Raw genomic sequence first — 13,640 nt, forward strand, 5'->3', positions numbered from 1 at the left:
TGAAGCATCTGTCAGTCCTGGACAGCCGAGGAAGCTCGAACAGTTGTCCCCAGTTTCTTTCAACTCACATGGTCATCAGCTGTTGATTGAACTTGCGACTCTCACATTTTCCACAATGTGCGAGTAAAGTTAAGCTCTGTGTGAATGACTCTATTCAGATGAAAAGGGCTAAAGTGGTTACAACACAACACAGTTTACTCTCCCATCCCTCCATCCCTCCATCCATCAATCCATCTATCACTCAATCCATCCCTCCATAGTGGGGAGCTGGAGCTAATCCCAGCTGACATGAGATGTGGGCTACACCCTGGACGTATGCTTCCTTTATTAGCAGGTATTCGCTACTTATTTAAACGTGATCACTGAAAAGGGTGATCACTCTGTTCCCATTGCCAGCGGATCTTTTTTTTTTCTCTGGTGCGTCATGTTCGACGTCAGCTCCCTCACTTTGCTGTCTTGTCAAATTAGAGCGTTCACCCGGGCGTCTCGTTTCCATCCCTGCCGATCGTATCCATTCCCTGTGCAGACACCAAACAGATGTTAGTGGGTGTTAGTGTCTAGTTTGACCGTTCGAAAAGGGGTTTACAGAGACACAATCATTCACTCTCACGTCCGACTCCAGACAAATAAGAGTCTATTGTCAACCTAACCCCGGAGTACCTTCAGAAAACCCACTCAGACACGAGGAGAACATGCAAACTCAACACAGAAAGACCTTGGCCAAACTGGGATCAAACCTGTGAGGTGTCAGTGCGTACCACAGCACTATATATTTTATAAGATACTGTGCATTACATTTGTCACAATTCGTCTTTGCCTGCACTTGTTCCCTCCGCTGGATCATCTCCACTGCTATGATCTATGTCATAGCCATGTTTAGCTCCTGCCCTCCATCCACCCACCAGAGTCCTCAGACCCCACTTCACATGTGAATAGCAGCGTATTAAGTTTCTTCACAGCACCTGCCTGTGTGTCTCACTCTGGCCCACCAGTGCTGCTATCATCAGCTGTTATAACATTAGATTAGGAGTTGTGCGGTCCTTTATCTTGTTGTTAGCAAAGATTTCTGAACCAATGTTTTTTGTAGTTTTTCGACTATTTCTGATCTTTGTTGTTTCTCTGCTTCTTCAGATTCAGAGGGTTGTGTTGAAATCTGATATGAGTGCTGGATGAGACAGGCTTTATCTGGGACACGTGGAGAGTCGGATGGATGTGCATGGTCTTGAGCAAGGTAACCTTCCAAACTTTGGTATTGATTTAATGATTTTCTCAATGGGGCAGTGATCAATAAAATGGGGAGATGCAATCTTAGATTCAGCTTTTAAAGCTATACTGCTCATAGAAAGACAAACTCTTGGGAGCAGCTGTCTGGTGTTAATTCTTGGTACAGTTGTGTCACCCTCTTGGGCTGGGAGCAGAGGGGGGAGGCCTGGAACAGCTAACCAATAATAGTTAATCCAACATAACTGCTGGTTCTAGGTCTGAGGATTGGAGCTGACTAAGCAATGTAAAGCTGGACCCTGGCTCCTGATTGGTGCGTTCAAAACTGATCGTTGGACTGAGGACGAAGGAGATACTCAATCAGTAGTTTTTCCTTGTCTGACATCGCCTGACCAAATCACTTTTGCAGATAGGTCAGAGACCGTCAGTTCATTTTCAGTTTCCAGGGGCTATGATCAATGTGTAAACAGACTATTGCTAACTACACTTGTCAATCAATCAGATTTCATTTGCATAGCCCATATTCACAAATCACAATGTGTGTCATAGGGCTTAACAAGGTGCGACATCCTCTGTCCTTAACCCTCAACAAGAAAACTACCCAAAAATATATATTAATAGGGAAAAAAAACGTAGAAACCTCAGAGAGCCACATGTGAGGGATCCCTTTCCAACCACAGACAAAAGTGCAAAAGATGCAGCGTTGTTTCTTCTTTATTTAAAGAAAATAAACCATCCAGTATTTTGAATTCTGACTTCAACAGAGCTATTAAACATGAGCTTGGTGGTTGGTCTCATTTCCTGGAGAGCTCAGGTTCTGTTCATGGGCAACGGGTTGGCAGTAAAGAGGGTCATCAATACTACTGGGACAAAGCTCGTCATGGTGGGACCTAAACTTCAGGACATTGCATTGACTCATATTTCCTCCCTGGTGGTGAATATAGCTGAACTTCTCCATAATGACACCTAACCTCACCCCTGTTGTAATCTTTCAACCCTTAAACAAAGTATTAATGTAGTAAATATTTAATATAAAGTCGTGTGGACTAAATATTTGTCCCTCAATGGGAGAGCCGAGTCCCCACATGTGATGATGTGAACAGATTTTAATCGTCTGCAGAAGACAGAAGAGCAGTAAACAGCTTTGCATTCGCAGCTCAGCGGTATTAGCGTCTGCTCATGAAGTAGGTGGTATTCCCACTCCTGAGCAGATCCACACGTCAGAAGTGCAGAGACGTGCGTCACGCAGGGCCCGCAGTGTGCGGCGCACTGCTGAGGCTCTGAGGTGGAGGAGGATGGGAGATAAGAGAAGTTGGACGGGGGCAGTGTATGTCAGGCTGCTCTTTGATCTCGACTTTATCATCTTATGGCATTCATCTGACTGAATACTTCACCGTGAGCAGGATGATCAGAGGAGGGTTGATGCTGTCAGACTCGTCGTTATTAAAACCTTTTCTCTCGACAGTGATGAGAAGTCTTAACTGTCTGTAATTTGACCAAAGCTTTGTTTTTGAGAGCAGTGCCCAGTGACATCTGCAACGGCCAGATCGCCGGATAAATTGATCTCATAGCAACCACGTCGCCATGGCAACCAGGATACAGATGCCATGCTGAGGTGATATGCAGAGTGTCTGCCTGCCGGGCTGGCATTTTTTCCATTTGAGAAAAAAAAAAAAAAAAAACATAACTGAATGATTCATCTAGTTTCCATCCCTTAATTATTTTCCGCTTCACTGTCCTCCCACCATTTCCTGTCTGTTCTGCTAACTCAAATCACTTTTTAGCATTTCTCCAGCAGCTTGCTCCTCACTGTGGATCAGTGATGATTGTAAAAGTTGCTGAGCTTTGTAACTAGATTGAGATATTTATCTCTCATACAAAACAAACAGTTCAATAACAGTTTCAGCTTAAGTGACAGTACAACATAGTGGTATAAAGGTATTGGCATTGAACTTTAATGTAGATTGCATGTCATTGTTATCAAACACTAATAACAAAGTGCATGACTCCATCTTTACACTGCAATGAAGAAATAACATATAATGATTTAAAATATTTATATTTGTGGTTCAATTAAAGGAAAAATAACCACAAATACATTTTTCTATAGTTCTTATTATGTTTACTTCTATACAAATCCAACCCACTCTTTCAAAATGTATTTCTTTTTTATTGTTTAATATACATACATATATGGTATTATTATTATAGTTATCATTATTATTATTTAGAAATTACAGATCTCTCACATCATTTTAATTAATTAATTATTTTAAAGAGTTTAAAGAGTTTTGTATATCTGTACGTTTTATTCTTTTCAACCATAGACCATATATTTAAATTAAAAAATTTATTTGATGTGTACGTTGACTTTTTATTTTGGTCAATGTCCCATCAACTAACATGGAGGAGGTAGGGTTTATGAACTGTTCTGAAGCCAGCCCCCAGGGGCGATCAAGACACTTTAACTTTACTTTAGGAAAGCTGTTATGTTCTGCAGCTTTATATACAGTCTATGATATGATCTTGTCTGTATTTGTCTTTATCTGTTTTATTACTATGGTGCCTTCCCTGTAATTATAACAACAACAACAATAACAATAAATTATGCAAACCAGCCTGAAAGTAATTGTATAATATATTATATTAGGACAAATTAGAAAATTCCAGTTGAAGACACATAAGACAGCATGTCTTTGAGCAACACACATGCCCATATGTACATTGAAGGAGTTGTGTGTGTAAACATTCCTTCTCTCCATGCTGGTTGCAAAGGGATGAAACACAATCCTCTGTCCTTGTGTGATCAGCTTCTGCACTTCTTTTTTTGTCCCTCTCAGCAGCTCAGCAAGGAACACACCAGGCGTGTTTTTATTTGCACGTTTAGTTTGTGAGTTCAAACATTCTGTGGAAACACCATTATGTTTGTTCATGTTTGGTTGAGGTGGAAAAGTTGATGTATGGATAAAAAGAAAAATCCAATCAGTGCAATGGAAACCGACTCCCATCCATGAAGCGTGTGGTTTGAACTCCAATCAAGTTTCTATGAAGAAATGAGAACATATAACACTTTTTAAATGAAAACATGAAAGAGACATAAATCCACATTTTCATCATGTTTTCCACATGGTTCTCCTTTGAGCTTTGACTGGTGCTCTTTCAATTACATGATCTCCCTCTGCCCTCAGTAGCAGAAGAGCTAACCTTATAGAATGTCGAAATGCAAAACAATAGCGTTTTCCTTTGCACATATTATGGGAATTTGGTTAAAATATAGCTATATGATCATGGAAATGGCTGACTGGAGAAAAAGGTAAATCCTTAACCCAGACTGCTGAAGACTCATTTTAGCTTCAGCTGTATGTTTGCATAGAAGGACTGTGGAATTTGTCCCACCTCTATTAAATGCAGAATACGTAGCATGAAGAAATCCCCCTTTTATTAATACAACAGTGACATGATTGAATGTGATCAGGCTCCATCGGTGCAGTGCACTGGGGCCTGTCAGCAGCAGGTGTTTCTCCATGTGCTGCCCCAGTTAAACTTTCACTCTCTGAAATACTCTTTTACCTTGGACTCTGCCTATAGGGAGCCTTGCTCGTGCAGCGTTCTACAGCCATGTGAGGTTAACAGAGTTTGAGACTGAGGAGATCGACTTGCAGACAAAATGTCAAGTTCATGCTGGAAGGTATGTCATGTACAAACAACGGTAGAGATACGGGAAGAATTTATGGCAACAGAAAGAGGGAAGCAAGGAACTTAAAGCCAACTATAGAGACACATACTTGCACTTACAACTTGTTGTCTAGAAGACATGGGGAGACTCTTGGACAGCCCGACAGCAGTGACTTTCTCTGGTCCAATTAGATGTTGAAAGATTTCAGGAAACATGATAAATACTTCATTTTTGTAACTGCTAAGCTGGTGCAGTGTGATATTCAAGCAGAAATCAGTTCATTTTGGTCATCATGGACACCACCCATGATATGTCCAAAAGATACCAGCTGAATCATGTGCATATATATATAGTATGTGACCATCCAGACCAAAATGACATTGACCAGGTCAAGTGTTTCAATCGAAATCTTGCGGCGAGATGGGGAGTGCAGCCGAGTTAATGGAATTTTGCAATAAAGGATTTGATGAAGTTGCCATTTCAGAATGAATGTCCTCATCACACCAGCCTGGGCATCATTAGAAAGCATCTCTCCCAGAGGATCACTTCTTTGTGTGAAGCTTGCGACCTGTTCTAGGTTATATCCACCCTGGCACCCTGAGCAGTGCAGGATGACGCACTGTGCCTCACGGACCACTGCAGCAGCGTGAGATTCCTGACCACTTTGCATTCAGAGCCTGCTTGAAAATCTGAAATAGCAAAACACTGATGGATCTGACCAAGATGTTCATTATGGACCACAGCAGCTCAGTGGCAGCAACATTTAATGATATTTGCACAGTACTGCTGTTTCAGACCATATCATCATACCAGTCAGGGTGCTCCTTCTTCCAGCTCAAGTTGATTAATTCTAATTTTAAGGAGCAGCATGGGAAAGGAAAGACTCAGAGGCTTTGTTACACTCAGTACAGAACAACAGATCCAAGAATTTGGACTCTGGAAATTGTACTTGGAAAATGCCTATAATGTAACATTTTTAAAAGTCTCCATGCTAAATATCATATGAGGCTTCTAATGACTTCTAATTCTTTTTAATCTACATGTCAGCATTAGTTTTGAACTCCTCCTTCCTTAAGTTTAAGTCGCTGTCACACAATGAATTGTACCTGCTCACCATAGTGCAAGAACAAGCCATTGTGACACGGAATGGGAAAGATGAACCATTTCCAAAATGAAAAAGTGTATTGAAGCTATTATTTAAAGGTAAGATTGTTGCATAATGTTGCTTTAATAGTTGCTTCAGTAGTTGTACATGTGGTAAATGTGCTAGTCACATGTTATTCTGCTGTTGCCACTGTATAGTAAACCTGCGCCACATTGGTTATTTGTATGCTGTACTACTTCAAATGCCTTGAATACAACTAAAGTTGACTGTTTAGAGAGCATGTGCTTTATTTGTCTCCTGAGCTTTGGTTTCACAGTGATTCCTCTCACATTTTTTTTACTTCAAATGAATCGAACATTATATACATTACATATATATATATATATATTTATGACAGAAAATAAGCATCATACCTCCATTTGTATTAATGTAGTGTAAATCATAATCAGACACCATTGTGTCATCTCTGGTGAGTCTCCCTGTTAAAAATGTCTCCTCACTGCCCCTTTGATTCTTCCAGTCTCATTATTATTGCTTATGTGTGCACAGCTTATGAAACTCCCTCCAAACCCCTAGTGTTAATGTCTTGCCTGTTCTATTTATTATTAATCTGCTGTATGTTGTTATGCAATCTGTGTTTCTATACATCACATGAGACTTCTAAGGAACAGAGATCCCTGCTCCACAATCCTCAGACTGGATTTTTATTAAAACTCCATCTTGTTCCTGACAGATGTGTTTTTTTTTTGTGTCGTCAGATTTCTCTGAAACTGTCAGCACCTGTTTGAATCATTTTGTACTTTCACCCCCCCCCCCGTGATAAACAGGGAACTGTAAAGTGTGTCATCGTGTCTCTCCACACGGACACACTGTCCCATGGCTGAAAACCTTGTTTTTCTGCATCATATGACTTCAAGGGCTCGCAGCTAAATTTAAAGTCATGGGATTGGCCAGATAAACAGATTTTATTTGAACCAACAGTGGCGCTTCTAGCTCGAATGGTACCCAGGGTGAACCCCCCCCCCCCCCCCCCCCCCCCCATTCTAATGACGAAACTGTGAGAAATCTTCTCCGATTGTTGTGTAAGTTAGCTGGATACAACCAACAGAACATTGTTGCCCTTTGTGTAATGACATAACAAGCATTACATTCTAATAATAAATGTCCTACTAGCCTATTTCTTTGCATCGTAATACGATTCCTTATAAAGAGATGGAATAGCTGACAATGGTGGAATGTAACTAAGTACATGTACCCAAATATTGTACCTGAGCACAAACCTGACATACCTGTGCTTTTCTCAGTCAATTATTTTTATAAGGGTGCTTTTACTACTTTAGTTATCAACTTAGTAAATTGATCAATTAGTGGAAGGCCATGGGTTTCTTTTCTGAATTTTTTTGTTTTTATTATATAAGTCTTCATCATCATCAAAACACCAAATTAGTTCTTTTAGAAGAATAGTACACAAGTAGTGTTCATTGGGGTTTTGGAGCCTCTTACCTGCTCTGAAACAGGATTGAAAACTTTAAAGTTGTGGCACAGAAAACCAAAAGAGTGAGCTGAAAGATACCAAAATGCAAGTGTCAAATTTTTAAACACGTTATAACATTGCCAAAATATTCCTCTTTGGCGCCATCTTACCTTGGGCATTTTGTTGTAATTTATATTTTATTGTCCTAGATTACACCACCTTAGAATTTCCCAGAATGCTACGAGAGTGATGATGATCTGAGTCAACAGGTAGTGACTGAGAGTCTGCACAAAAGATATTGTTCTGTTATCACATTTTGACAAAGAGGATAAAGTATGAAAACGCGTGATGATTTTATGTTTTTTATTTCATTTCATTGCAACAAGCTGCCTCCAATGCAATAACATGGATTATGGTTTATAACGGTCAAATATATGTACCCAATAACTGACTGAATAATTAAAAACCTGAATTAGAAGAAAAGCAAACATGTGATCATTTGTTTGATTTATTGACAAAGATGGACACAAAATGCAACGCATGTTAGACACGATGAAGACACAACTGAAAGAAAATTACAGGCAGGTAATGGTAGCAAAAACAACAAAAATGCAGAAGAAGCCACAAAAACGGAAATACTCAATCCACTTATTTGTTCTTAAGTAAAATATTATTGGTATTGGATTTATTTTTTTTACATTAGTGACAGAAAAGAAAAGAAAAATAAAGTCAGTGAGCGAAGACAGTGGTAGGGAGGAGAGGTTGGCAGATTATTTAGCCAAAGGCAAGATGCTGTTTCTGAAATGCGAGAGGGCTCAGACCAGACTAGAGGGAACAGATACATGTCTGGCACATTTTGTGACTCGTGAGTCATTGTCGAAGAAACCGTTGTCCCCTGGAGTCAGTGCCCGGTACTGATCTAACGAGAGATTTCCACGAGGACAAAATCACAGGCGCTTCTTGTGTACATCTCAACAGTCTTCTATTCAAGTGAGTATATGTCAATACACAGTTCGGCCACAGTGGACAAACATAAACTTCAGAGATATCTCAGAGCAGGTGGGTTAAGATGAATTTTCTGCGTTTTCTCTATAAAAATGTATTTTCATCTTGTTTGTGGCATGTTTGAAGACTATGACACCAATCTCTGTTAAATTCCTGCAACAAGGCAAATGACACAAGTCTGAATTGTGCAAGAAATGATGAAAGTCGATTTAAAGATAACATTTCTGACAAAGCTTTGTGATGCTTGATAGTGAGGATTTCTGACTTTTTTTTCCACGTCATCAATTAGTGTCAGGTCACCACTGAAACTTTCAAAAGGTCTTTCGTCAGACAACACCGATTGACTGACCCTCTTTCTTTTTATCACTTCATCACTGTGTTTGCTCCTGAAGGCCTGTAATTGATTTAGACAGGGGAGGTTTACATGGGGACAGACTTTTCTTTTTTTCCCTCATATCTCTCTTTGAAACAGTGCAGAGTTATGAGGACAGAAGGGGAGGCCAGGGTCGGGCACGTCAGCCGTCAACGCTCTACCTCCTGCATGACGCTGACACGAAAAGGAGCCAACCGAGGCATGAATGGACCTGAACACATTTTAAAAAAGCACATGGCGGAGGGAGACCAGGCCCACGTGGGATCTACAGTAATCACATTGCTCTCTAATCCTAATTGTACATGGCAGGGGTGTCTTTGTGTGTGTGTGTGTGTGTCTGTGTGTGTGTGTGTGTGTGTGTGTGTGTGTGTGTGTGTGTGTGTGTGTGTGTGTGTGTGTGTGTGTGTGTGTGTGTGTGTGTGTGTGTGTGTGTGTGTGTGAGTGAATTCCTGCTTGTGTAGGTGCACATACACAGTGGCTTTATGGGGGAGGAGGCGAAGGGGTGTCACTGACAAAGTTAGAGAGAGTTAAAGATAGATTAAAGACGCCACATCGCAGCCTCACAGCTCACAGAAGAATCAATTAGACGAGTCTGGCTTCTTCGATGAGCTGCCAGAAAAAAAAAACATGATTATGTTTCATAGCCGACATTGAATAAGCACTTACAGCACCTGTTTGTTAAGATTTCAAAATCGGACCTTTTCTGGCTTTTCACTTGATCAGCAGCAGTGTCATGATTCACGATCACCCCTGAATGCAACATGAAAAGGCCCTTTTCTCTTTTACACACACACATACACACTCACATAAAAAGTGATTCTAGCCTCCCTTAATAAGCATGTGTCTTGGCTGAAAGTGGGTTAATTAAGAATGAATTCTTCACTAATGAGTCACAAGGAGCATTAAACTCTGCCGCTGTAAATTACTATGCAGCCACTGTACAATGGTGGATCACATCGACCTGAATAGGCCTGAGTCAAGTAAACAAGTGAGAAACATCCCAAAAACTGCACTTTGGTGCAAAAACACAAAACTGGCAATCACTCAAATGTTTTTCACAAACCCATCACTTTAACTTGTGAGTCTGTTTACTCACAATAGAAACCACAAAAAAAAAATAAAAGACCAAAGGAAGAACTCGAACTTGTGTTGGTTCCACAGTCAACAGCACATCATGGATGAGTGATCTGACATTTATTAGAAACATTTGTTCAGTTACACATTGTTGTCAACATGTTACACACATGGTTTGGCGCACGGAGGAGGACGAAGGGCTTCCCCGTTAATATGGACCCGCTCCTGGTGTCAGGGAAAAGATCAGTGTCGGTTCTCTGGCTGCGCCTTTTAAAAACCGACCTTCATAGAAACACCATGAGAGGAGCGACATATTAACATGAGCGCGCACACACGCACGCACGCACACACACACACACACACACACACACACACACACACACACACACACACACACACACACACAGTAGAAAAATAGAGTGATCACTAATTGAATCCAGTTTCCACTTATCCAACACTTTTTCATACAAAAAAAATCGCTATTAGCAATTAATCAATTACGATCGAGACAAGCACAATGAGTCAACTTATCAATGTTTCAGTATATCAGCCTGGGGAGAGGCTTCAGCGTGATTTCAGGCGATGAGTCCTGTTTATGTCTTTATGTCTTTACGCGTGAAAAATAAACCAACACAATGTGCCCTGTGAGAGCATTTGATAGCAGCATCTGATAGTTTGCACTGTGGGCTGGACACTGAGGCAGAATGGGCAGAGCAGCAGGCGGTTCAGCATCCTCAGCTACACATGGAGCACCGGTGTCTTGGAATTCACCAGGTCGCTCCTGTACTGCTCCAGCCAGTCCCTGAGCCCCGATATTTGGTATCCCTCCGGACCCCTGCCCCCCTGGTACACCACCCGCTCGTCCCTCACGATGTAAAGTCTCTCAAAGTAGGCTCCGTACGCGGCGTTGGACGAGTTGTCCATGTTGTCCACCACCACGTTGCCCCCGGGCACCTCGCTGAGCATCAGCTGCGCGGCTCGGAGCCGGTCCTCCAGGCAGCGGTGCTTGGGGATCTGATACGGCGCGTCCGAGCTCACCCAGCCGTCCGAAGGATGCGCCTCCTCGATATATACAACTAAAAAGTCCGCAATGTCCGCGTACTGGCTCACGACGCGCTGAAACGCGGCCAGGCGCGTCATGAACGGGGGTCAGGAGCAGCTGCCAAAGTTAAGAATGAGCGGTCTCTTCCCTTTCATGCAGTCCAGGATCCGGACCTGCCGCCCCTCCTGCACCAGCACCACCTCGGTGTTGGGCGCCGCGCGTCCGAGGTGCGCGGATTTGAAAAAGTCCAGCCTCTGGCCGTACCACACAGCCCTGAGGGACTCCAAGGTGAACATCTTGTTGGAGTCGGAGACGCACACCGGCGGGTCGTCCGGGCCGTCCTGCCTCTCCCCCATTTTCAGCAGCACTTTTTTCCTGATGCACAAGAAATCCAGGAGCCAGAGCATGACGGCGGCCAGGAGGAACCGGGGCAGCAGCATCAGGCACAGCGCCGCATGCTTCAGCGCCCTCGCCATTTGGACACCGCCGGAGTCGTGCACCATCTCTTTCCCCCCCAAGACGATGGGATGCGACTTGGCCGGCGAAAGAGACAAACTAGTATTTAGTCACCTTTACCCATTGGAGAAACTATCTGACGCACACAGGCGCCCTTTTTATAGGTACAGCAGAATTTGAATAATGGAAAAAAAGAAAAAAAAACACGCCTCCGGTACCCGCACCGCCCACTCACATGGTGGGGATTACCTCCCGTCAACTCCGGGCTTCGAACATCCAGGGAGAGTCTGGAACACGGTGTCCAGTCCACACGTGAAGACTCAACATGACAGCGCGTGGATCTCTCTCATCCCGTCGTGACACAGCAGCAGCAGTGTGATCTGTCTGAAGCTGGACGCACAGATGCTCCTGAAAGTCACGAAAGAGAGAAACATTTGACTTCACGTCATTTCTGCCTGTGAACTCAGATCTGTGTTGAACGTGTGCAGGAGCCTCTGTGGCCACTAGACGGCGCTGGTTTCCTACACACCGCAAAGACCTGGATGAGTCATTCGGTGATCCGCCTCAGAGCTCACCCAACACCCAGAGAGATACAGAGAGGCAGCATGAACCTGCCACACCAGTTTCATAATATGACACGTTTTCGGTAAATTACAGGTCAGGTTTTCTTTTGACCACCTTTTACAAAGCAATACAACAATTATTTTGCACCTTGACGACCTGGCAAACAGGCTTCTCAGCCTCAAACGCTGGAGTAAATGTCAAACAAAATTCAATAGAGAAATATTGCCTTGTGTTTTGTAATCTCATCTAATCTGCAGAGATATAAAGCGCTGACAGTTTGGTCTTAACATGACCGTCGCGTGAACGTCAGCCATATTACCTCACTTTGAAACTTCCCACTTTTTCACAGGTGTTGACAGGAAGGCATACGTACACACAGTATGACAGCAGATCTGTTAGTGCTGGCATGTGTATGACTTTTCATCCTGAACCTCCCAACCCCTCCCTGCCACTGTGTGTGTGTTTTTAATCAATGTCCCTTCTTGTCCCCTCCTGTCTTCCTCTACCCTCCTGTGTGCCCTTGTGTCTCCTCCACAAACAGATGGAAAAATAAAGCCCAATATCGTCAACACAAACTGCCCTGTTACTATGGATATTTTAGCTTTTAATGCGTGTTATTATCCCAATTGGCAGAAACTTACATCAGAGAAACGGAGGGGACGCTGACCCTAATAGCAGACGGCGGTACTGAGGGAGTAGCACACAGAGGTGGAGGGAGATGTCAGGACAACAGAGAGAGGAGAGAAGATTTATATAAGTGAGAAAAGTGGCATCTGGAGATAGCAGACAAGAGGAGAAGGGAGGAGGCAGACGTGTGAAGAGCTCCTTCATCAGGTTGCGGAGAAAAATACAAGCACTCGATGAGGTGGTGTAGTCCTCTGATTTATGAAATGTCTGGGCCATGTGAGGACATACCATAAACAGATTCATTGTACTTCAGAATCAGACGTGAACGCACAAGTGTGATGATTCAAGCTGAATCACAAGGGAGACATTTTCCTCACCCTCTCACCTGGACACACACGACAGAGAGAGCTGCAAGGCTTTAAATCCTGGGTCACACTATCTCTCAGATATGATAACGTCACATTCACCAACGTGGTTGCTGAGATGTGAGAATGCGGCCTTATCACTAACACTGAAGTCCTCTGAGGCAAGAAGCAAACAGCCGATGAACAGAAAAACCAACAGTTTAGGGTGAGTTCATAAGATTTACTATCTGTGAGCCTTCATGTGATCAAGAACCCTAGATAGCAGCCTTCTTGTGCTACTGATATCACTCATTACAGAGACTCTAACTGTCTCAATTATTTAAACACAAACTAGACAAATGCAACCAACCAACCAACCAAGCAACCAACCAGCCAGAAAGCCAGCCAGCCAATCAGCCAGCCAGTCAACCAGTAAACCAACCAACCAACCAACCAACCAACCAACCAACCAACCAGCCAGCCAGCCAGTTAACCAACCAGGAATGATACTATAACCTTGGAGGTAAGTAATTTAGACATTGGTATCAAGGCCCCCAAAGATCATTTCTGTTTTCAACCCGGCCACTTTTACCTCTTTCTTATGGGGTACATTATACCAACCTCCTCCAGTGTTGCCATGCTTCTTTTTGTCAGATAATGGATGCATTACTTGACAACC

At 42.8% G+C, this 13,640-nt stretch overlaps 1 protein-coding gene and 1 long non-coding RNA gene across 2 annotated transcripts; one reads left to right on the forward strand and one right to left on the reverse strand.

The window, feature by feature from the left end:
* The first annotated feature begins 220 nt into the window (after positions 1–220).
* On the forward strand, positions 221–6,729 carry LOC138405629 (uncharacterized). Its single transcript, XR_011239427.1, has 2 exons — positions 221–1,231; positions 1,480–6,729. It is a non-coding gene; the product is annotated as an uncharacterized lncRNA (long non-coding RNA).
* A 3,302-nt stretch (positions 6,730–10,031) lies between these two features.
* LOC109632292 (thyroxine 5-deiodinase) lies at positions 10,032–11,765 on the reverse strand. The gene has a single exon (XM_020091501.2). It carries the CDS (start codon positions 11,471–11,473, stop codon positions 10,667–10,669), a length of 807 nt encoding a protein of 268 aa, XP_019947060.1. The 5' UTR covers positions 11,474–11,765; the 3' UTR covers positions 10,032–10,666.
* Between the last annotated feature and the right edge of the window lie 1,875 nt (positions 11,766–13,640).

The sequence above is a fragment of the Paralichthys olivaceus genome, chromosome 19, assembly GCF_024713975.1.
Source record: "Paralichthys olivaceus isolate ysfri-2021 chromosome 19, ASM2471397v2, whole genome shotgun sequence".
Lineage (NCBI taxonomy): Eukaryota > Metazoa > Chordata > Actinopteri > Pleuronectiformes > Paralichthyidae > Paralichthys > Paralichthys olivaceus.